Consider the following 23,239-nt stretch of genomic DNA (forward strand, 5'->3'; position numbering starts at 1 on the left):
TCCTGTTTGTTTAAGGGATTGATTTGAGGCATATAATGGTTTTACTCTACTGCTATTTGTATAACATAACTGCACTATATCATCTTACTGCTGGTAAATGTAAGAGTGGCTCTTGGTCTCTGGGTGACTGTCTTATTGGTAAAGAGAGATATCTTTGTTCCTATCAGTTGCTTTTCAAACCTCAGAGAACCCATTAATTGTTAGACTGGATTGTCACATTTAACAATATTGTGTTCAATTTAATAGCAGTGACTCTGCAAACTACTGGACAGACTCCTCAACACCAGCTCCTCCTACAGGAGAGTTACAGAGATTCACAGGAGCTGAAAGTGGGAGGTGAAGGTAATTAAACACATACGCATGGCTTTTGTTGGACACTGTGGCATCGTATAATAATGGAGGTGTGGTGGTTTTATTTCGGATATAATTTCCTGCTTAAAAGCCACAGAAGTGTAAAATATAGAGGCAGCCGGCAGTTGAATTTGGATTTATAGTATGTGCAGCTTGTTGTTTTGCCTCTAGAATGTTTCAAACCTATGAAGACAGAGAAATTTATGTTTATATGAGCTCTTATATGTTGCTGTTCTGTTCTGTCTTTTTGTGTATGTGTGCTTTTAGTTGATTTAATGCTTTGCTGCAAGGCTGTATATAGGCATATTTATGGTGTATGTTAATGGCAGAACTCCGTTAGTTTGTGTCTCACTTGTCGATAATGATCTCTGAGAGAATAGTGGAGGGGCCTGTAATTGTTTTCGCTTGTAGCTTTATTGATTTTGACATTTTGTTTCGAGATATGGCTTAAACTCCCAGTGACACTTCCAGTGAGAACACCAGCATAATTTTTGTCACATAGTTGCACAAAGGCAACACTGAAGTGAGTTTAATGGGTTACGTTTGACTGTGTGTGCTTTATTAGCTCTTGTTGGAGGTTGTCTTCAGGTTATTGGACTCACAATATTAAGATGGTGAGATTAATGTTGTGTCTTATCACAGCTAAGAAGACTGCTTCACAGTATCTGTGAAACAAGATACTGTGAAGCAGTGGGCCACAGGGACATTTGAAGGTACACAAGGGTTTGGACTTATTTGCTTCTTGCATCATTTCCTGTCACCACTGCTTATATTTTTTGTTGTTCTGGTCTTGTTCTGTTGTCTTGGGTGTATTACGCTTGACATACTGTTTGTTTGGCTTGAGCTCATTTGTGTTGGTGCAAGCAGTTAAAAATAGACTGAAATAATGTCAAGTAAAGATATTTTAAGGTTAGATTTACATAATGTCACAATATGAATAGGGAAAGATGGTATAATACTTATTTTTCTATTGGTTATAGTATTTTGCTAAAGCTGCTATTTGTCATTGTGCTGCAGTTGGCTGGTTTTTTACTTGCCATTTGGTGGAAGTGTCATTGATATATTGTGGTTAATATATGTTTATAAAGGCTTAGTATATAGCAATAATACAGATACATTTCAGCAGGATTTAATGATCATGTGGTGGCTGTTTGTCAATCAACTCAAACATTCTAAACAAAGCAATTTAATGAACAAATATATCTAAAGAGCATACTAATAAAAACTGATAATAAAATTGAATTCCATCCATCCAATTTATACCGCTTTATCCTCTACCGGAGGGTCGCGGGGGTTTCTGTGCCAATCTCAGCTGACATAGGGCGATAGCTGGGGTACACCCTGGACAGTTCACCAGTCCATCAAATCTAATTATTTTAACTAGTTAAATATTAGATAAAATAATAATCTACAAATATCAAATATCCAACCAACCAAAATACTTTTACCAACCAACAACAAAATGCCAGTAGCTCCTACATATTAAGTTGAATTTAATAATATAAGCCACAGTATTGACAAATATGTCAGAAAGATGAGATTTATTGGTGTTTGCTCTATGAGCAACATATTTTAGGTAAAATCTATTTGCTAAATGTTCTCACACATTTATTTGGTCACTGTGCATCTGTTGCTTCTTGTTGGAGAAATACTCTTGGCCATAGCGCTTTTTGTTGCTGTTTTCATTGCATATCGCATGAATATCAGTATCATCTTCCTGTTAAAGTCAGTATTTTTGACACCTGTCACTGCTAATTTCAGACAAATTCAAATCCAAGTCCCTGGAGATGTTTGTCGTGGACCTTGTGGTTGTACAATTTGTGGCACAGTGCTTTTAATCTGCTGCGTTGTTGTGTTAGTCGAAGTTTTGCAGTGAATTAAAATAAATATTATATGCAAATAAATTGCTTTAATTACAGCGGAGATGTCAACAGATTCAGCAGTGACCGTCAAACTTCAAACAGAGGAGCAGGAATCCAAAAAGAGGGTTGAAGGTATGTGGCAGTTAAATTAAAAAAAAAAAAAAAAGCTCAGAGAGCATGTTTGTTATAAGAAGAAATGAGGTTCTGTTTTTATTTTGTTGTTGCTGTTTTTGCTGGGGTTTTGTCAAATCACATGCTGTGATATCAGATGAAATGCCCAAACTATTTTGATGTGAAATAGCATTTTGTAAAGGCTTTGTCAAAAGTCTGATTCATTTGTCCTTGTTGGCAGAGGAGCTGGGAAGTTGCATTTAATTTGTTATCTGTTATTATCTGTTATATTTCAGTGGTTTTGGTTTGTTTAAAGAACTATAGCCAACAAAGCTGGGTACCAAAGTATTATACACATGTGAATGCCTGCTATGCTATGGTATGGATTGTTGTCCAGAGAGGAATATTGAAGCGCTGGGTTTGACGGCCTGGATTGTGGACATTTGGAATGGGAGGTTTTTGAATGTGCATCAGTGTTGTTAAGATTATGTATGTACTGTGTGTGCGTGTGTGCGCGCGCGCGTCCATGCGTGCGTGTGTGTGTGTGTGCGCGTGCATGCATGCGTGTGTATTTGTTACCTCATTTGGATTTTATTGGCATAAACACTGATCTTGTCAGGACCAGTCGTCCATGTGGAGACCAGAACCTGGTCTTAATTATGCAGAATGTCAGTTCTGAGGAACTGGTGAAGTTTAGGGCTAATTTATTTGAATTGTAGTGAGGTTTGTCCTGGGGAACCACTGCTCTGGATGTTTTAGAAGTTTCCTTGCTCATTATCAGGCTTCTGCAGTACTTGCTAGTGAGCTGACCTTTTGAATCAGGTGAACATGCAGAGCAGTGTGTTCCCAGAACTAGTATTGACAAACCCTGGGGCAAGGCATTAACTGTATATGGTTAAGGTTAGGGATAAAGCTTTGTTTTGGCTTTTCAGTGCAGGGTCCTAAGAAGAATAGATTTGTCTGTACATATTAAAGGAGTCATACATTTATTTATTTCTTATTTAGTTTGTTTGTTTGTACTTAAAAACCCATTTCTGGTAAGGTAATATGTATTACACAACATCTATACTGTAGTACACATTTACCCAGTCTGAAATCATGTTGGTCACAACAGAAACAGCCTCACATTATCTAATGTTTTCAATCTCCAGTTCTTCCAGCCATAGTCATTCGAGAGCTAGAGAGCCTGGAGGCTGAGGAGGGAAGTAGTGTTGCTCTTCACTGTGAGCTTTCTAAACCTGGACTCACTGTTGAGTGGAAGAAAGGAAGTGGAGTCCTGAGCTTTGGAGAAAAGTACCAGATGAGTCAGACAGGATTCAGTTATGAGCTACAGATCCACAACTTGACACCTGGAGACGCAGGGGACTACTACTGCTGTTCAGAGGACACAACAAGCTCAGCCTCTCTTGCAGTAATTGGTAGGACTGACCGACACTATGTTGTCATCTCATCCAGTCCTCTCATTTTGATTTGTATTTGTTCTTCATCACTCTTGACCTTACACTGTTTATAAAAACCTGGTCATTTCTTTTAACCCTTTAGCTGCACCAGTCACATTTACAAAAGAGCTGGAAAGCCTAACAGCAGATGAGGGGGACAGTGTCACCCTGCACTGTGAGCTTTCTAAATCTGGTGTTCTTTTGGAGTGGAGGAAAGGAGAACTTGGTCTTTGTCCTTGTGCCAAGTATGAAATTAGACAGACTGGACAACTTGCCATGCTAATAATCCATGATGCAGACCCAGAGGATTCTGGGAGTTACACATGTGATACTGGTGACCATGAAAGCACTGCACAAGTGTTTGTGAAGGGTACGCATTTTTGAAACTTGAGTTTGCAGTGGAGATACTTGAGTTGCTCATGTGATGGATTTGGCCCATAGTTTGCTTCATTACTTGACACCCCTCCTTTATGCATACATTTAAATAGAGAGGACCTGACCTTTTAAATCTTCATCAAAATATATGATACTTACACTGGAGCTTAAGCTATCTTGACTTATGAGTTAAATATGGGCTTTGACTCAACGTTAGCGTTAAGTGTCTTGGATATGTATGACTCACTTCCACCTCTGCTATTTACTTTTTGACTCATTATCATTCTTTTAAATTCCCTCCTCTGCAGCCCAGCCCGTCCTTTTTAAAACCCTGCTGCAGAACCTTGAAAGACAGGCAGGGGAGATAGCTCGTCTCTGCTGTGAGACCACAAAACCGGGGGCTATTGTGGTCTGGAGACTTGGTGACAGTGTGCTGGAATCCAGCAGCAAGTATCGCCTGAAACAGGAAGGGACAGTAGTGGAGCTTGTCATCTACAAACTACGGGGTGCAGACTCAGGAGAATACTCCTGTGATACAGGCAGCCAGAGGACGTCAGCTGTTCTCACTGTGTGGGGTAGGGTTTGTCTAGTTATGACTGTCCTTTTCATGCACACTTTCTGGAGTCCTGTTTTGCGTGCGTGTTCTTCACTTTGTCTTGGTGATTGTCCTCTCACAACACTTGTGTGTGAACTGCATCAACTTCATCTGAAGATCTTGTTTGGCGTTTTCTTCACTGCATTACTTCTCATCCTCTTTGTGTTCTTGGTTTTCCATTCACTCCTTCAAAAACAATTGTTCACTTATTCGCACGAGCACTTTTATGTTGAACTTTATCACCGATCTCATCTTATCATATGCATCTTCTTTGTTTCTCTTCACAAAAAGTAACTCACCCTACTCCGTTTCTCTTCACTTGGCACTACTCAAAATAACAGCTTGGGAGAAATATTCAGTCACACTTTGATCACAATCTGCACAATGCCATCACCTTTTTCAAGCACTTATTTAACTCATCATCCGTGTAACTATTCGTTCTGAAATGTATTTGCCAGAGGCCGAGATTAGCATTCTGAAATTCTTGGAGAGCTGCGTTGTCTTCGAGGGTGAAGATGTCCACTTTGAGTGTCAGGTTTCTCACAAGGAGGCACCTTCGGCCCAGTGGAAACTTCAGGGGGTCCCACTACAGAATAATGAGATGAACCTGATCAAGACTGACGGCCAAGTACACAGCCTCACACTCAGAGGTGTCACCACAGCTGACTCAGGAACAGTCACTTTCACAGTGGAAAACCACACGTCTACTGCTTCTCTAACAGTCAGAGGTAAGAGAAAGACTTGGACACCTGGGCTCTGCTCCATTTTTCGCTTTGTACTTGTTAGACTCCCCTGAACCTTTTCTAAAGGTTCCCATTAAGTATCTCTAAACTCAGATACTTGTGATTCCAAAAGGCATTTCTTTCACTTTCTGACTGGTTCATTACTTTCTTATTCATCCAATGTTTGTACTTTTCAGCACATCCCATCATACGTATACATATGTGTTCATCCTTTTCTCCATTGTATTTGAAGTAATCACATTTCCTTTACATTTTACAACCTTGTATTTGTTATATTGGTCATGCTGATCAATATATGTCCCTTTCATTTTCATATTCCGCACTGATGAAACTCCATTAGTTTCACATTTTATTTATTTTATTGCACCATACAGTGTAATAAAAGAAAAACATAGTTGATTTCATAGCATGTTTGTATTTTAATGTCTGACTCTTTTCATGATAATGCTCAGTAACAGTTGACAGTACCTTCTGATTTTATTATTATTCAGTATTCATTTTTAAGTGGGTCAAGTAAAGGTCAGCCACTGATTTGTAACTGTCCGCGTGTTCTGTTCTAAGCTTCTCTGTTGAATGGAAATATTGAAATTGTGAGTATAAATAATGTTGGTCATTGCTACAATGTGTTTTACTTTCAGTTGAAAATATTTGCCCCTAAATAATCTTAGTTAACACAACCTAATTTATTAATGGTTTTTCTGTTAGCTGCCCCTGTGTCATTCAAGAAGGAGCTGGAAAATCAAGAGGCCATTGAAGGAGGTAAAGCCACCCTGTCCTGCGAGACATCCAGTCCTGATTGCAAGGTGATCTGGCGAAAGGGTTCATCTGTGCTCACCAGTGGGGAGAAGTACACTATTGAGCAGCGAGCTACCACCCACACCCTGGTTATACACAAGTTGAATGTGAAGGACAGTGGGGAATATACCAGCGATACTGGAGACAAGAAAAGCAATGCAACACTGACTGTGAAAGGTAACAGCTCATCTTCATCTCAACTATGCCTCTTGTCTCCTCTTATCTCCTTCCGGAAGATCATTTTACATTCAGCCATACCATTCCCATGAACTGGATCATGTCTACTTAGTGTCTTATTCTTTTTCACACATTTCATTTCATAGAGTTGCTATTCGGATGATTTTTTCAACTTAAGTTAAAATTATGTAATGTTTTAACTAACTGTCTTATACAATATTTAATTATTTATATTTTTTTAGTCAGTTTTATTTTAGGTTATTATCACATCGTTGATAACCTAATTTGTTTGTTTGTGAAATTAGACTGTATTAAATTAATATTGAGATTCGATGTACGGTGATCGATGCATTCTCATAGTGATGCCTTCTTCGAGATTTGCTGAGGTTTGATCACTGATTACAATCCCATTCCCCCTCAGAACATGTGCGCATCATCCGAGAACTCTGCGATATCACTGTTACCACCGGGCAAGATGCAGTCTTTGAGGTTGAGCTGTCACATTCAGGTGTGACAAACGGGGAATGGTGGCTTGGAGACAACCTGCTCCAAAATAATGACCTGAATCAAATGAGCAGCCAGGGCCGAGTGCACCGTCTGGTCTTGAAGATGGTAACCACAGATGAATCAGGGGATGTTGCCTTCGTAGTTGGAGAAGAGAAGAGTGTGGCCTGTCTGTTGGTGGAGGAGAAACCCAAAGGTAAAGGGGATGACATTGTCACTTGAGGTTTTTAATCCTCAGCTCCATCTTCATCGACCACCGAACAACTTCTGCTCACATCATCATCTTGAACATTCTAATTTTGAAATGTATTTTCAAATCTTTGCGTCAATTTTATACGGTTTGCTACATAAATAATTGTTGATAAAATGTTAACAAATATTATAAATGATTGAGATAAAGAAGGTAAACTACTTAATGCAGTCACTAACTTAAAGATACAAAGTTATCTATAATACTTAAATGACACTTTTTGGTCATTAAATGTCACATCTTAATTCTGTCTGATTAAATTAATGTGCAAAAGCATACAGTAATTAGTGCATGTATATATTTAGTTTTTTGTCAGCATTGTAAAGAAAAAGGAGAGGACTGTATATAAATGTTCCTGTTTTTAAATCAAGTTGTGGGTTTCCCATGTTTACAGTGCTAATAATAGAGAGACCACAAAACACTGTGGCATTAGAAGATGAAACTGTCACTCTGGCCTGCACCATCTCCAACCCCAAGGCCACTGTCACCTGGATGAGAAATAACGTAGCGATTCAAGCAGGTCTCAAATATGACTTGAAGAAGAGTGGAGCATCCCATCAGCTTCATATCTACCATGTGGTACCTGAAGATTCTGGAGTGTACACCTGTGACACTGGAGATGCACAGTGTGAGGTCACCTTGACTGTGAAAGGTAACAAACAAAGCCTCCTCTATTAAAGTCTCTTTCCTGTTGATCAAATTCAAGACTATTGACTAAAATAGGATTGAATTGAGCAACTGGCATGTTCTTGAACTCTCACATCACTCAACCACAGACTCTGGCACTCTTGTCATCTTAACTATCTGGTGCCAAACTTCTCCTCTCAGCATCTGACGCAAAACTTTACCATTTTAAAATCTCACCAGGTATGCCAGTGTCCTTCCGGAAAGAGCTAATGAACCAGGATGCCATAGAGGGTGATGATATTACCCTTCACTGCGAGCTGTCTAAGCCAGGTGTTCGTGTTGAATGGAGGAAAGGAGGCATGATCCTCCAGTCCAGTAAGAAGTATGAGATGAGGCAGGAAGGGTGTGTTCGAGAGCTCTGTATAAATAACGCGGAGCCCGACGACAGTGGCTACTACACCTGTGATGCAGGAGATCAGCTCACAACAGCTTCTTTGGCAGTGCAAGGTAGCCTCCTTAAAATACTGTTGTTTGTTCTTGATGGAAGAGTTTTTGTCTCACGGTCATTTAAGATGCAGATAATGAGTATGATTTAGGCTATGTGCCTATTTGTATTTTTCACTCAACAGTGAAAGAAGTCTACATTGTTTCTGGTCTTAAGACCACCGACGTCTTTGTTGGGGAATGGGCAACTTTCTCCTGCCAGCTGTCTGGTAAAGCACCTGGCAAGATGTATTGGTGGCTGGATGGCACCTTGCTGGAGAACAGCCCTTTAAGTGAGATAGGAATGAGCCAAGGCCACATCTACACACTCACCTTAAAGAACCTGGCCACAGATGACTCTGGCACTGTCACATTCAAAACTGACAATTTATCATCAACTGCCAAGCTCTTAGTCAAAGGTATCATGTTATGAAGATAACCACCAGAAACTGTGATAAGCAGTTTCTTAATCTATTTTTTGAAACCCTGCAACATTTTAAGTTTACATTTGAAATCTTACAGACACAATAGCTGATTTTAAAATCTAAGATGTCCTGCCACTATGATGTTCAGTTTAGCAACAAGCAACATTTACTTTTATGAATTCAATTGTTGACACAAAACTCTAAAATGTACTGAATTGTCTCTGCTTCTTAAAGTGTAACTAAACCCCCTCTTCTGTAGCTAACTCCGCCCAATACCTTATTTTAAAAAATGTCAAAGGAGTGAGCCGAGACCTGAATGAGAGTGAGGAGGAGGGAGGGACAGTGCAGAGCAGCAAGTGGGCATGGTCTGGTAGTGAAATCTGACACCAAGTTGTAGGTGTCTAAAGCCGTTTTTTGACCGTGTGGACCGGTTCAGTTCGGTACAGTACATATTTGTTTGCGTTTCCATTACGAATAGTACCAAAATAACCAGCCCCAACCATTCCATTTTTGGTACCCTTCCCTTGGGATACCAGAGCTTGGTTGTGTTCTGTGTCACATTCAATGTTGTTGTTCGTTGTCGTCACACCGGTATGACATCACTCTACGTGTCTTGCTGACTCAGCCATCGAGCTCAGCCCTCACCCAGCCTACCAAGTAAAGGTACTGTTCTCAGTTGAAACGCAAGCCTGACCGAGAGCTTTACTGTTCCAAACTGTACTGTACTGTACCAAACCGAAACTGTACCATGGTGGAAACACGGCTTAACAAGGTGCTGCACACACCGGCCTCACCCGGTGGAGAGAGATGGGAGATGCAACAGAAGGGGAGATAATGGGATAATGAGCCTCTTGCTGAGTGATGAAAGAGTGTACCAGTGACACAAGCAAAGACTAAAATAGCCAAAGACAAATCTTGAATGCAGTAGCTGATGTTTGACCAGAGAGGCAGTAGATATGTTCATTTTTATTACAATATGTATAATTTCAGTACTTTACACTAAACAAAGATTTGCACCTGGATCGATAAGTAACATTTCTAGATACACTTCAGTGGTTTACACCTGGAAAAAAGTAGTTTAGGGGTTTAGTTTCACTTTAATGATTAGCATCGACAATTTGATGTAATTTTTCTTGAAAAGAGAATATTGGAAAAACATGAAAGATAATTGTTTTCTGCAGGGTTGCATAGAATATTTGAAGGTCATGTCAGTGCTCCTCCATGCATGAGCAGTTATTTCTCATTTCATTAATCACAATAATAATATTAATAGTATAATAATAGTGTTTTGTGTGATATGATTTTACACAAATAAAACATTCAACTGGGTGTAGCACCACAACTACATGATAATGTAACATAGATCATGTCAATTTAATCGGGAAACTGTTATTTTCACTTATAGTTTTGGATTCTCTTGGAATCCTAGCTACGTGTTGTATTTTGGGCTGCTACACGTGATGGTTGTAGTTGTGTTTCTCACTTTTGAGATCATGATCATTTAACAATATTGTAACTTTGTTTCCTTTACTGTTGCATTGCAACACTTTTTTAGTTGTGTAAGTATTAAAGGCAAAATAAGGTCATGACATTTTCTATTTACATTAAATATTAGTCAGCGCTTTAGCCAGCAAATGTGTCTTAAAACATACACCATCCACTCACCAAAACAAATCTTCCTGCACTATTACTGGAGAAAAAAGAATATGTAATTGGATAATGATGACTTTCTGGTCACATGAGAGCAAAAATAATAATAATAATAACACAAATTGCAACATTTTGAAACATTTGGTTTCATACACAGCTGTCATATTTCTGGTGTTGAGTCTTACTTAAATCAGTATGTTGACAACAGAACCTCACAACAAAGATTATTGTGATGCCTACATTGGGGGTTTCTGCTGCTTGTCCACGGATGGCCTCCTGTATCTTACACCTGCCCCAATATTTCGAAGCTGTTTTTCACTTGGTATTTGATGTTTTGGCTGGATTGAAGCCTCATCTATGTTTTATTTAACTCAGTACTCATCCAAAACCATAGCCAAACAGTTGTTGCCTACACTCATAGAAATAAGGGTTCCAAAACGGTTCTTCTACAACGGCTGAGGTTCTACCTGGAACCATTTGCTTCTGAAAAACCCTTTCTGAAGAAATGGTTTTTCAAGGGTTCTTGGTAACACTAATGATTCCAGTAAGAACCGTTTTGATCCAGAGAACCCTTTAAAACCCCTTTCCTGAATAAAGGGTTTTTCAAGGGTTCTTGGTGGAACCCTCCAAAAGTGTTCCAGGTTCTACCTGGAGTCAAAAAGGGTTCTCCTATGAGGACAAACCGAGGAACCTTATATGATTCTACTTAGCACATTTATTTCTAAGAGTGTAGATGTAATGTTCTTGGCTGCATCAAACGCTGTCTTTTGGGAGGCAGAGGACGGTTAATATAAGAATGATGGAAACAAGTCTCTCCAATTAGCGATTTATTGTCTTGTTGTCTTGTTGTCTTAAGCCAGGCACACTTAAAGTGTCAAAAGTGGAAAGCATAATTATGATTATTAAAATGTGCAGCCCTAAACTTGGAAAAGTAAATAATGAGCGATTATTTGGTATTTGGTATCAGTGTTTCACATACAGAAGGCTTGGTTTTGGTGATGTTTGAGCCAAGTTTGTGATAGTTTGTGAAACACATATTATTGACAACAGAGAAGTAGTGTTTGTGAAGTGCTGCTCCACCCATCCATGCAGGCTGTCTGCTGTTCAGCACTCATGTTGCACCTGCACTGTCTAATCCCACCAAGCCACACCTCTAACATTTGAACACTAAAAATCCTAACTCCCCCACACCTATTTAATGAGTTTGACAATTTTATTCTATATCATACCTTGACCTCTTTTTTAGCTCCTCTTGGGCTTTGGTTGTGACCCTGAAACCTGACAGTTGGACTTTTTCGCTCCCTGGATGCTGCCGTAAAATGACTCGGTAGTCACAGTGAACACACTGTAAACTCTACCATGGCACACACAGCACAATAAAAACAGAATAATGACCCTCGCATATGAACATTTAATCAATATGCCTTTGGGGGTTATAAAGTCCATATGTCAGGTGGCATGTCCTTCATAGAATATGGTTGTATCTCATGGCCAAGGCCTGACCCTGTGACCCTCAACCTCAGATCCCACAGTTGAAGTGGTGAGCGAGATGGAGGACCTTTGTGTGGTCGAGAACCAACCGGCTGAGTTCATCTGCCAGTACTCAAGGCCAGTCAGGGCTCAGTGGAAGAAAGACGGGCAGCCATTGCAGCCTGATGGCCGAAGGGTGGTAGTGGAGCAGGACTGGAATGTGGCTCGCTTGTACATTAGCTGTGTGTCAGCTGAGGACAGAGGCACATACTCCTGTGAGGCAGAGGGGACCTGTGTGGTTGCTTCACTTAATGTGGAAGGTGAGCTTCCCCCCCACATGAAAAGACCGCCTATCTCTGCGGAATCCCCTCTGCTCTCTCTTTATCCCAACAATCATCAATAATCATTATAAAGTTTGTGCCAGTTGTTGGCAAAACCCCATATGAGTTGACAGTCTTAAACTCTGCAGCTTTCTTAAATTCTTTTTTGAGTATGCCCTCTCTCTCTTCATTTTCCTGTCTTCTACAGGCAAACCTATTAACATCGTTCAGGGCCTGGAGAATGCAGAAACCTTTGATGGAGGTGAAGCCCTGTTTGAGTGTGCCCTGTCTCGTCCTGAGAGCAAAGATTTCCGCTGGCTTCTTGATGACAAACCAGTGAAGGAATCTCCCAATTCTGAGATTGTGACATTTGAGAGTGGTCGTCGTCATCTGCTCCTTCTTAAAGAGTTGCATGTCCATGACAGTTGTACAGTGACATTCAAAGCTGGCACAGCATCCACATCTGCCCAACTTTCAGTCAAGGGTGAGTCACACAAACTAATGGTGTAAGACTTTGAAGTAATATATACAGTATGTTTTCTTAATCATGCATTCTTATATGATTATTAATTTACACATCTGTGTTTTTAGTATTGTAATTGTCATCCTTTTAACATCTAATTTTACAAATTTCTCTCAAAAGGATGGAAGCTGGATGTTGTTAAGGGTCTGGAAGACAAAGTGGCTGCTGTGGGAGAGAAGGTTGAGTTTTGTGTTGAGCTGACAGAGCCCATACCAACTACAGAAGTAGCTTGGTATGCAAATGGGGTTGAGCTCAAACCCAGTGATCTCTGGTCTATGAGGGCTGATGGCTGCGCTTATCGCCTTGTCCTGAGAAAGGCTCCACTTTTACCCCAGCAGGAAATTACATTTGCTGCTCGAGATGCTCTCGCTTTGGCTAAGCTCTCCATCATCGGTAAGTATGACTTCTGTAACATTTTCTTCATTATTGTTTTATCTTAACAGTGAATCTTACCACAGGCACACATAGATTGCAGTGTAATGAAGTTGTATTACAATGGTTCTATTTGTTTAGTTTAGTTTAACTGTTGCCATTACACAGAGGTGGAAAGTAATGAAATACATTTACTCAAGTTACTGTATTGAATACTTTTTTTGTGTATTGTGTATTTTTTAAGTACAATTTAAAATCTGGATTTTGTATTTTACTTGATTACGTATGGACTCAAGTATTGTACTGAGTTACTTTAGTTACTGAGTAAAAATAAAAATTCAGCACAATGAAGACCTCCAGGGGGAAAATATACACCAGAACCAGACAAATGATGATGTGATTAGCACCAGCACTGGCACGTGAACATAAAGGGCGCACGCCAAAAGTGATGTAATATCCTGTGTTGCGCCGAGCGTGAGCTCCAAAACAGTTTTGGATTTCTGACCCCTTCTCATATTTCTACTACTGTCACACCCCACGCAAAGTAACTAAGTAACTTTTACTTAAAGTACATTTCAAATGAACTACTTTTTACTTCTACTTGAGTACATTTTCAGATGACTACTTTTACTTCTACTTGAGTAATATTTCATCAAAGTATTGGTACTTTTACTTGAGTACAATATTTTAGTACTTTTTCCACCTCTGCCATTACACTAGGCAACAGCTACTCTGTGTGTGGCCTACATTAAACATGAAAATAAACAAAGAAATATGATGAAAAATCCACAATATGACATGATAACCCAATTATAGATTAAAGGGAAGTGATGGAATAAATAAATAAAGAAAAACTACTTTATTAACAATAATTTCTATTTTGCAGATTTGTGCCCTTATTTGGATAGAGTTTAGTTGAAAGATGACAGCATGTGAAGTCAGATAGGGAAATTACATATTCCTGGTTGAAATGAACCAGAAACTTTTATGACTACAGTGCTTGGCAAGCACTTTATCATCTAGACCTTTATGTCATAAAATGCTAAAATGGTCCTCTTTTTGTATACTGCAGATAAATCAATAAAAGCACTCATAACAAAAAATCATTCTAAAAGACACTATAAAGGGCAGACATTGAAAGACTGAAGAAGGTGTAGTTTTCTTTTCTCTGTGTTCAAGAGAGCTACTTTCTTTTCCAACAGCTGTACCTGATCCTCCAGAGGACCCAGAGGTCCTCAGTAAGACAAAAAATTCTGTTAACCTCTCTTGGTTCACTCCACTACATGACGGAGGGAGTCCCATTCTTGGCTACAAGGTGGAGATGCGGCTGGTAGACAGTGGTCTCTGGCTTCCATGCCATTTAGAACTTGTGTGCAACACAGAGTTTGTGGTTGAAAATCTTAGCCCCGGGAGTAGCTACAGGTTTAGAGTGGCAGCTGTCAACAGAGCTGGGACTGGAGAGCCTGTTGAGCTGCCTCAGACCGTGCAGCTCGGTGAGTAGTAACATGTCCAGTATGCAGTAAGGGTTGTTCACAAGGTCATTTGTTTATTATTGGTCTGTTAAGCACTAATTTTTAGAATATGAAAGAAATTATACTATCACTGTCATCACCTTGAGTATAAGTCTGTTCTGTTAAAGGAAAGCTGTAAAAAAAAAAAACATATTTACTGTAACTGTCTACTAACAACACAAAACACACCAGAATGTTGTTGTTTTTTTAAGTATAAATTCATAAAATTGATCAAGCTATAAATAAATGTTATTGTGTCCTTTGTCCTTTGTTATATAAATGTATAGCATTCTGACAAATACTAATTTATATATACTGTAGCTGCCTAGGTACTGTCCTGTATAAATATTTTAAACTTATATAAATGTGTTTGTTTTCTCACTGTTACACAGAACCAGATGTGCAGCCACAAATTGTCTCAGGTAAGACATTGTATTTGTTGTGTTGCTTTTTTTAAATTCACCCTCCAATTTGAAGTTAAACACTTTACACACTTGTCCCTCTCAAACAACATCTGAAGCCTTAATATCTGTCACACTAAGCTTGGATAAGCCGAGTTTGAATAATTCTTCAGGAGGTGATTTTAATGTTTATGTATGAAGAATGAATGAAAACTGCATTTTGGTTGTAGGTATAGAGACAAAACAGGTAGAGACAGAGGTATTGGGACAGCCCAGTCTGCCTCCAGAAGCTGTTGAAGAGGGTGATGTCCATGAGCTATGGGAGGAGTCGGCTAAAAAACGGCGCATGAGTCGAGAGCCCACTTTGGACTCCATCACTGAACAGCCTGAAGAGGGTGGTAAACGTGGTCAAACAAAATCAGAACAGAAGGAAGTGAAGTCCTCAGATGAAGTTGAAATAAAATCTAAGGAGAAGGAGCAAGTCACTGTGTCTGTGAAGCAGACTGAATCCAAAGTGTGCGTCAGCTCAGAGGATGAATCTGTCTCTGGAGGCTCATCACTTGTGTCCTACCTCAAGAAGAGCAGCAAATCCACTGTCACTGCGGCCACTGGAGGAGAGACAATGACCACTGAGAGGTTCTTTGCACATTTCCAGATGGCAGAGCAGAGAACGGTGCAGCCTACTGAAGTGAAAGCAGCCACAATTCAGCAGACTGATACAAAACAAGTATCTAAAGAGGAGACTGACATAATGCAAATCAGTAAAGAAGATGAGCCTGACCTCAGAGATGCTGCCATTAAAATTCAAGCTGCTTTTAAGGGTTACAAGGCCCGCAAGGACATGCGACCTGTCTTCAAAGATGTTTTCAAAGACCAAACCAAAGAACCAGGTGGCACAATACATCTGGAATGTGTGGTAGAAGGTAAACCTGAAAAGGTACGTTGGCTAAAGGATGGAGAACCTCTAACAGATGGCAAGCACCACCATATTGATATCTATAATGATGGTACTTGCTCACTGGTCATCACTGCCATCACCACAAAGGATACTGGAGTTTACACTTGTGAAGTTACCAACAAGTTTGGAGTCACATCACAAAGTGGTAAGGTGACAGTAGGAACAGTGAGAGAATCATCTGGGCGACGGCCACTGACGGTGGGCTATAGTGCTGACAGTGAGCCAGAGAGCTCCTCAGGCAGTGAGATGGACGAGTCACTGAGGCATGCAAGCAAACGTCTGCAACGTCTGTTGCACACACGTCTCCCACCAGACGTTGAAGAAGAACCATTTATCAGCGCAGATGAAGGAGACCTGCGTCCCCCAGATCCACACTCTTATCGTGAGGATGACAGTTACATATACATTCGCTTTGATACGTGGACTGATGCTGAAGATGCCTCTAAGAGGTTCCAAGAGATGTTTACAATTCATGGGGTTCCTGTAGAGACAGCCATCCTGGAGGCAGGGCCTCTTAGAGTGGAGCTGCGTATTAAAAAGATGGGCTATATCCAAGATGGCACACAGACCCCCACACAAGACAGACAACCTCCTGCTTTCATGGCTGGACCCCACGGTAAGGCTTTGTTTCTGAAGACAAACAAACCTAATGATATCTACAGATTAGTACTGTTTTACAATTACTAAAAATGTTGATTTGTTATCCAGCTGCTCCAGTCTTCTTGACAGAGCTGCAAAGCCAGGAGGTTCCAGATGGTAATCCAGTCAGTTTCGACTGTGTTGTGATTGGCAAGCCCCCTCCAACTGTTCGGTGGTATAAGGATGGCAAAGTGCTGGAGGAAAATGACCATTACATGATCAATGAAGACCTGGAGGGTTGCCACCAACTGATCATTACCACTGTGCTGCCCATTGACATGGGTGTCTATCGCTGCACAGCTGAAAACAGCAGCGGCATCGCAGCCACTAAGGCTGAACTCAGGGTTGACAGTAAGTGAGCATTTATTACATATACAAACGTCTTCTTCTTTATTCTAATTCTTGTAAGTACCTTGGTTTTTCAGCAATGACTCCAATTACGTTTCTTCTGAGTGAAGACAAACCCCAAAGTATAGTTGTTGTCATCATCTCTTTCCCCTGTGGGACATATGGATGCAAAAAGAAGCTTCTACTTGTCGCGGTCTTGTGCCTTGGCTGATTCCTCGCCAATGACTTTCTTCTGTAGCTCAGCTGTCACTGTTCTCATCAGTTAGTCTTTGCCCCTGCCCCTCTTTCTCTTGCCAGTCGGAATCCACCTCAGGGAGGGCAGGTTTATGGAGCCTATCACTGGGCATGACAGAGCCATTTGATCTGTCTCATTTTGATCTTAAAGTTGTTACATGTTATCATTGTATATTTATTTTGCTTAGTATTTATCGGCCTTCATTGATTGGCCCTTTTTTTTTTTACTAACAGATTTATGTTTTTTGTGTCTGGAAATTTGTCACAATATGAGATCTAGACATTTTCTTAGTACAGCTAAAACACATACAGTAAATGTCAGGGTTTATTTGTCAGTCCATTTTCAAAAAAGTTAAGAAAATTATGTTTCAGATGGGAAATAAAGAAGAGTCTTAATATATTTTAATTTATTGACTTGAAATGCCACTTTTGTGCTTTTACGGCACCTGAAAAGGATTTACTACTAGCAATAAAAAAACACTAAAAGTCCTGTTTTCTCTGATCGTTGTCTAACTATGTACATCAATTATTTCCATCAGTGTCTTGTAGCTCAGATTATGACACTGCTGCTGATGCCACTGAGACATCTTCCTATGTCAGTGCCAAAGGCTACATGTCCAGGTGAATATACCATGAACAGTTTTATTATGTCAATTAATAATAATTAAATATGTATATTTGCACATGAACATTGAACTGAACTATGCTTCTATTCTTGTGCAGGGATACTGAGACATTTGAGTCAGTGGCTGAAGATGATCAGCTACCACAAGTTGTGGAAGAGCTCCGTGATGTTCATGTCTGTCCAGGTTCACCTATTGCTAAAATGCAACTCAGGGTTAAGGGTAAGTTTGTCAATAAATACTAATAACTAGCTTTACCAGAGGCCAATATATTATGGTTATGAGGTCCAATACCTGTCGTTTCCCAGGCTTCCCCAAACCTAGATTATACTGGTTCAAGGATGGCCTGCCTCTGCAGCCCTCAAACAGGATACTGTTACTGTCAGAGAGAGATTTCCACAGCTTGGAGATTCTGGAGGTGAAGAGAGAAGATATGGGGGAATACTCTGCTTACATCAGCAATGCAGCCGGTTCTGCTTACTCCTCTGCCAGACTTATAGTTCTGAGTATGTATGGAAATGTCTGAAAAACTCACTTTGCAAAAAGACGTGATATTGTATTTTAAATTACTTTCAGATATAATTTTTTTTAATATTGTCCCACAGGTCCTGGTGAGAAATTGCCACAAGAAAAGAAAGGTAATTTAATATGGATCCTACACACATTGTACAGATACTTTATTACATTTCACTGTCACTTATGTTGTTTAACACTTTATTTTCACAGACTCCAAGGAACCTCTGGTGCCTCCACGCTTCCTTGAAAGGTTCAGCAACAGGAAGGTGAAACAAGGAGCAAGCATCACTCTGTCTGTCAAAGTTGAAGGTCTGTTTGCTTCACTGTGATGTGACTTTACAGTTTCCCAATTTCCCAGATTGTCCATCATTTAGCATGTGTTTTAAGTTTTCAATACCCACCTTTACTTTTCCAGGGTCTCCCACTCCTATGGTGTCCTGGCTAAAGGAGGAATCTTTGGAGAATGTCCTGTGGATCAAGCCTGATATCAAGGGATACAAAATAGCAAGCTCTGGGCGCCAGCACAGTCTAATCCTGATGGATGTGGGCACAGAGTACACTGGTGCTTACACCTGTATAGCTACAAACAGAGCAGGACAGTCCATCTGCACTGCCCACCTTGAGGTGGATGACAGTAAGGGAAAATAAGGAATTCATATTAAAATAATGTTGATCATTAGAGTATCTTTAAATGTGAAAACCCTGAGTGCAAACATCTTAGTGTCTTTAGAGGTTTTATCTTGGATTTTGATTGTAATAGTATATATCTGTACCCTTTTCCTTTTCCCAAGCACAACAACTGATGAAAGAGACTAAAGCTGCAGAGTAAGTGTATACAATTATACAATTTATTTAAAGTAGCTGCTCAAATTTGAAAATAAACTTTACCATTTAATTCTCAGGGTTCTTGGTATCACAGTTAGTCCTCCAGAAGGGGAGGGTAGCAGCAAAAAAGGTGAGGCTGTTTTCTTTTGTTTCAATATTATAATTTTGATGTTGATGTTTTCTCTTTGGTTTTCATCTGTCCTTCATTGTCTACCTTAAGAGAGTAAAATGCCATACCTCGGTGAAGTAGGTACAGAGGAATTCCTTATGAAACTCACCTCCCAGATCACTGAAATTGTATCGGCCAAGATCAGCCAGGGTAAGTCTTTTTATGGATTACATTTAATAAAACATTAGATTGTTAGATCATAACTTAATTCATGGTTAAAGGCTTTTCCTTTTATGTATCATAGAGCAAACATAATTAGGGTACTTCAAGTCTGGTTTAAACCAAAATAAAACACAGATTTTGTTTTACTGCAGCGCCCATGAAGCTTTGAAAGTAATGATATGTGTTTTAATAATGGTCCAGAATTGGCAGATATTTAATATACTGCCCATAAGTGTGTAATCACATACTCACTTTTATTTTGACATGTATTTAAGGTCAAGGGCTTGCTTTTCAGGGCCCACCATCTTGAGTCAACAGATTATTATGCAAACAATGGTGAAAAAATTCGCCCACATAAACCTGATGCATAAATCAACAAAGAAGAAAGTAGAGAGTGTGGGAGAGAGGAGATAGATGTGAAGCAAAGTGTCCATGCTTTTTGGTTTGCGAAGGCCTCTGTAGTTCTCTGACTCACTTGCGGGGGTGAGTGAAAGAGTCCTCCATTTGTTGCAATCTGTAGTCTCACCATTAAAGTTACATTTATAGTCGCCGTAGTGTGCGGGGCGCTCGCCAAAAATGATAATATATCCTGTGTTGCGCCAGGCTCATGAGCTCCAAAAGGTGGGGCGACGCTAGGGCGCTCACCTCTGAAACTTTGTTGGCTACGGCGCACGCCAACTCTTCATTTTCAATGGATGGATGGTCGAGCAGGTCCGCTTGTACACGCATTTGTATGGGTCTTCTATCCAGGAGCACCGAGACAGTCAAATGGCCTTTTATTCATGGAAGGAATCGGTCAGTCTTCCATTGATAATGAAGAGTTGGCACGTGCCACAGCTGACAAAGTTAGAACAATTCAGAGGTGCGCGCCCTAGCGCTCCGACATCTTTTGGAGCTCATGCGCCCGGTCCGACACAGGATATGACGTCATTCTTGTCACGGCACACTACGGCAACCATAAACGCAGCTTCAGAAGTCTCACTAATTGTTACACACTGGACCTTAAAATCATTTTAGGTTAGTTTGGTGTTTAAAAATATACTTATCTTTGAACATGGACACAGGGAGATGTTTGCAGCTCTATAGGTATGATTTTTCATCATTAGTGAATAGTTTGCATGCTCAGTTAAAATAATAAAAGACAACTTGGGTTAATATCTGAGACACAGATTGTTTTATTCAGTGTGAATTCATTAACTCATAAACTCAACAAGCTAACAAACCAGATAAATAAAGACATTTTAATTTCAGTCAAATGCCACATCAGGTGATTTCAGTGTGAACTCCCTGAAGGAAACCCTAATCCTTAGATTACTCGGTTTTATCTGTTGTGAATTAAAAATGTATCGGTTACCTAAACCTCTGAAATTAGTGTTAGAGTGTTATTTTCTGATACTGCATATAAGCCTGAAAGCTGCTGTGAATGGCTTTGCTAATGCTAAAGATACTGCAGAAAAATAATCCACATAGTATTGCAGTAGTATTAGTATTATGTTACATGTAGAAGTGTTTTATCACCGTGGTGGCTGCCAGGTTTGGTTGAATTAAGTGGATTCATTCTGATAATTCAAGAATTGTAAAGGTTTTTTAATCTGAATGTTTTTAACACTTTGATTCTTGAATTTGAATTCACTTCCCTGCTGATTTAGAGTAAATACCAAACTTGACTGATGTCTTTAACTGATTGTCTAGTGCTTGTTTTGTTCTTAGCATGTTTTGCTTTTCCCATTAAACCTCCTCATCGATTCACAGTCATCTTCTCTTCACCACTTTTTACACCCATCATTTTATCAGTCCAACCGATTAAATGCTCATTCAATCATCAATTTGTTATTCAGACAGCTTACAGAATTATGAAGTGCTCCAGTGGATGAAATCTTGGCCCAAAACTACCAGTATGTATTCCATCGGTATTCATTACCTTGATAATAATTAGATACACACATATGTATTTTTAAAAAAAGGGAACATGGCTCAGTGAGATACTTCTGGGTTGCAAACTGTTAGGGTGGAAATTGGTTTCACTTACATTTATTGTACATATAGAAAACATGTGATGTTTTAATCCAAAGTTAAACAGTTCATCTCAAAAATGCCTTTTCTATTTCATCTTGTCTTTGCACCTTTACACCTCCCTATTCATCACCAGTATTGTTTTCTTAATATGCTTCTCACTGACTTATAGCTTAAATACATGTTCACAAACATGTATGGGGAGAGTTCAATTGAATTGTTTTGTTTTGCATGTCACGACAACAGTAACCCAATCAATAGTAATACCAGTCAATAACAAAAAAATATTGTGAGCAAAATGGTTGTTGTGGGGATTTTTGCACCAATAAACATCTGCAATACATTGATTTTCCATTGCAGAAGATTTTAATTCATAAATATAAGCAATGACTTGCCTTTTTGGACAAACGTCACTAAGTAAATTAACCTGCAGTAGATGCACCACCGTTGTTCCTTGAAATGTGACTTTATGCTGATTGTTCTGGCCTCAGCCAAGCTTTAACTAAGTGGTGTGGTTACTAACAACTGCTACATTAATTTGAGCCATGAAAAACTTTTCTTGGCTTGAATTATTGTATATTATATATTTATTTTGTGATTCATGTTCTTTGTACGACTGACCTGTGTTTCTGGGACTACCTCCCTCCATCCTCTCTGCCCCAGCTTCACTACGTGTACCTGGGGTTGACAGCGATGACGAGACCAAGACTCCTTCTCCATCACCTCATCACGGTCGCTCTCGTCCTCCCTCCCTCATAGCTGACTCCTCCTCTGAGTCTGATGAGGGGGACGCCAGGGGGGAGGTGAGTTATGGGAATTATCAATGTTTTTATACTGGTCATTCATATCAAATCTAACTATGGTCTGAGTGTCCACAAGAGTCAGGCGTATCAGTAGAATATAATATTTCCTAAAATTAAGCATTTAAAGTTAAATAACAAACTTGAAATCCAAGTTTTAACAGTGCAGAGAAGTGCCAGTTAGCTCAGTTGGTGCCTCACTGGCCAACTGTTTTCTGCCTTCTCCCCCCCTTTCATGCTGTGCTGTCCTATCCAATAAAAGCAAACAGTCAGAAAAAATCTCAAAGCCAGCTAGTGTCGCCATGCAGTACAATTTAAAAAAAAAAAATATTATTAAACATTATTAAAAGTGCAATAGTACAAGAACTAGAGAGTAGTAACCAAAACTGGCCACAAGGTTAGGTGTAGGGGCACGAAGAACTGAGTTCGCAGTTAAAAGTTCTCCCCATTTAGTGTGTGGGTTGCAGATTTGGGGACTCTAAATTGACCATGAGCGTGAGAGTGAATGGTTGTGTCTATGTGTGACCCTGTAATGGACCTTTTGCCCTATGTCAGCTGGGATTGGCACCAGACCCTCATGTGTAAGATAAAGTGGTAGAAGATGGGTGGATGGAAAATCAAAACTGTACAAGAATACATTGCATCACAGTGTACCTAAATGCTCTGTATTAATTTTTAATTAATACAGAGCATGTATTAATGTATTTACAATTTTACAGATGTTTGACATCTATGTGGCCACAGCTGACTACAACCCCACCATAGCAAGCAAAGAGTCTATTTCTCTGAAGGAGGGACAGTATGTTGAGGTTTTGGACTCGGCTCATCCACTCAAATGGTTAGTCCGGACCAAACCGACCAAAATGACTCCATCCCGCCAAGGCTGGGTCTCACCTGCCTATTTGGACAAGAAACTCAAAGTATGTCTCAACACTACTGATCCAACAACAAACTTAGCTAATTGTTTT

At 39.8% G+C, this 23,239-nt stretch overlaps 2 protein-coding genes across 10 annotated transcripts in view; both read left to right on the forward strand.

The window, feature by feature from the left end:
• The window catches only part of obscnb (obscurin, cytoskeletal calmodulin and titin-interacting RhoGEF b), a 55,390-nt gene that overhangs the window by 25,116 nt on the left and 7,035 nt on the right, over window positions 1–23,239 (forward strand). For 2 of the 9 annotated variants that reach the window (XM_083890378.1, XM_083890385.1), the window contains 25 exons: window positions 247–342; window positions 2,271–2,345; window positions 6,182–6,448; window positions 6,870–7,148; window positions 7,597–7,854; window positions 8,070–8,336; window positions 8,459–8,731; window positions 11,911–12,177; window positions 12,386–12,661; window positions 12,821–13,093; window positions 14,275–14,565; window positions 14,976–15,005; window positions 15,215–16,558; window positions 16,651–16,932; window positions 17,703–17,784; window positions 17,887–18,008; window positions 18,095–18,292; window positions 18,392–18,424; window positions 18,513–18,611; window positions 18,718–18,936; window positions 19,094–19,127; window positions 19,205–19,257; window positions 19,348–19,446; window positions 22,135–22,274; window positions 22,991–23,191. In XM_083890378.1, the coding sequence (XP_083746504.1) occupies window positions 247–342; window positions 2,271–2,345; window positions 6,182–6,448; window positions 6,870–7,148; window positions 7,597–7,854; window positions 8,070–8,336; window positions 8,459–8,731; window positions 11,911–12,177; window positions 12,386–12,661; window positions 12,821–13,093; window positions 14,275–14,565; window positions 14,976–15,005; window positions 15,215–16,558; window positions 16,651–16,932; window positions 17,703–17,784; window positions 17,887–18,008; window positions 18,095–18,292; window positions 18,392–18,424; window positions 18,513–18,611; window positions 18,718–18,936; window positions 19,094–19,127; window positions 19,205–19,257; window positions 19,348–19,446; window positions 22,135–22,274; window positions 22,991–23,191 (5,558 nt within the window). The remainder of the gene's footprint in view (window positions 1–246; window positions 343–2,270; window positions 2,346–6,181; window positions 6,449–6,869; window positions 7,149–7,596; window positions 7,855–8,069; window positions 8,337–8,458; window positions 8,732–11,910; window positions 12,178–12,385; window positions 12,662–12,820; window positions 13,094–14,274; window positions 14,566–14,975; window positions 15,006–15,214; window positions 16,559–16,650; window positions 16,933–17,702; window positions 17,785–17,886; window positions 18,009–18,094; window positions 18,293–18,391; window positions 18,425–18,512; window positions 18,612–18,717; window positions 18,937–19,093; window positions 19,128–19,204; window positions 19,258–19,347; window positions 19,447–22,134; window positions 22,275–22,990; window positions 23,192–23,239) is intronic. The other 7 variants (XM_083890379.1, XM_083890386.1, XM_083890380.1 and 4 more) reach the window with 6 other exon arrangements.
• LOC310927939 (obscurin-like) lies at window positions 2,356–5,157 on the forward strand. Its single transcript, XM_083890387.1, has 3 exons — window positions 2,356–3,742; window positions 3,867–4,133; window positions 4,447–5,157. The coding sequence occupies exons 1-3, from the start codon at window positions 3,625–3,627 to the stop codon at window positions 5,025–5,027; spliced, it is 966 nt and encodes a 321-aa protein (XP_083746513.1). The 5' UTR covers window positions 2,356–3,624; the 3' UTR covers window positions 5,028–5,157.

The sequence above is a fragment of the Microchirus variegatus genome (genome assembly GCF_963457635.1).
Source record: "Microchirus variegatus genome assembly, chromosome: 5".
In the NCBI taxonomy this organism is placed as follows: domain Eukaryota; kingdom Metazoa; phylum Chordata; class Actinopteri; order Pleuronectiformes; family Soleidae; genus Microchirus; species Microchirus variegatus.

Coding starts and splice junctions, on each gene's coding strand:
- LOC310927939 (XM_083890387.1), top strand. CDS start 3,625: ATGAGTCAGACAGGATTCAGTTATGAGCTACAGATCCACAACTTGACA. Junction 3,743..3,866: donor AGCCTCTCTTGCAGTAATTG/GTAGGACTGACC, acceptor TTAACCCTTTAG/CTGCACCAGTCACATTTACA. Junction 4,134..4,446: donor TGCACAAGTGTTTGTGAAGG/GTACGCATTTTT, acceptor CCTCCTCTGCAG/CCCAGCCCGTCCTTTTTAAA.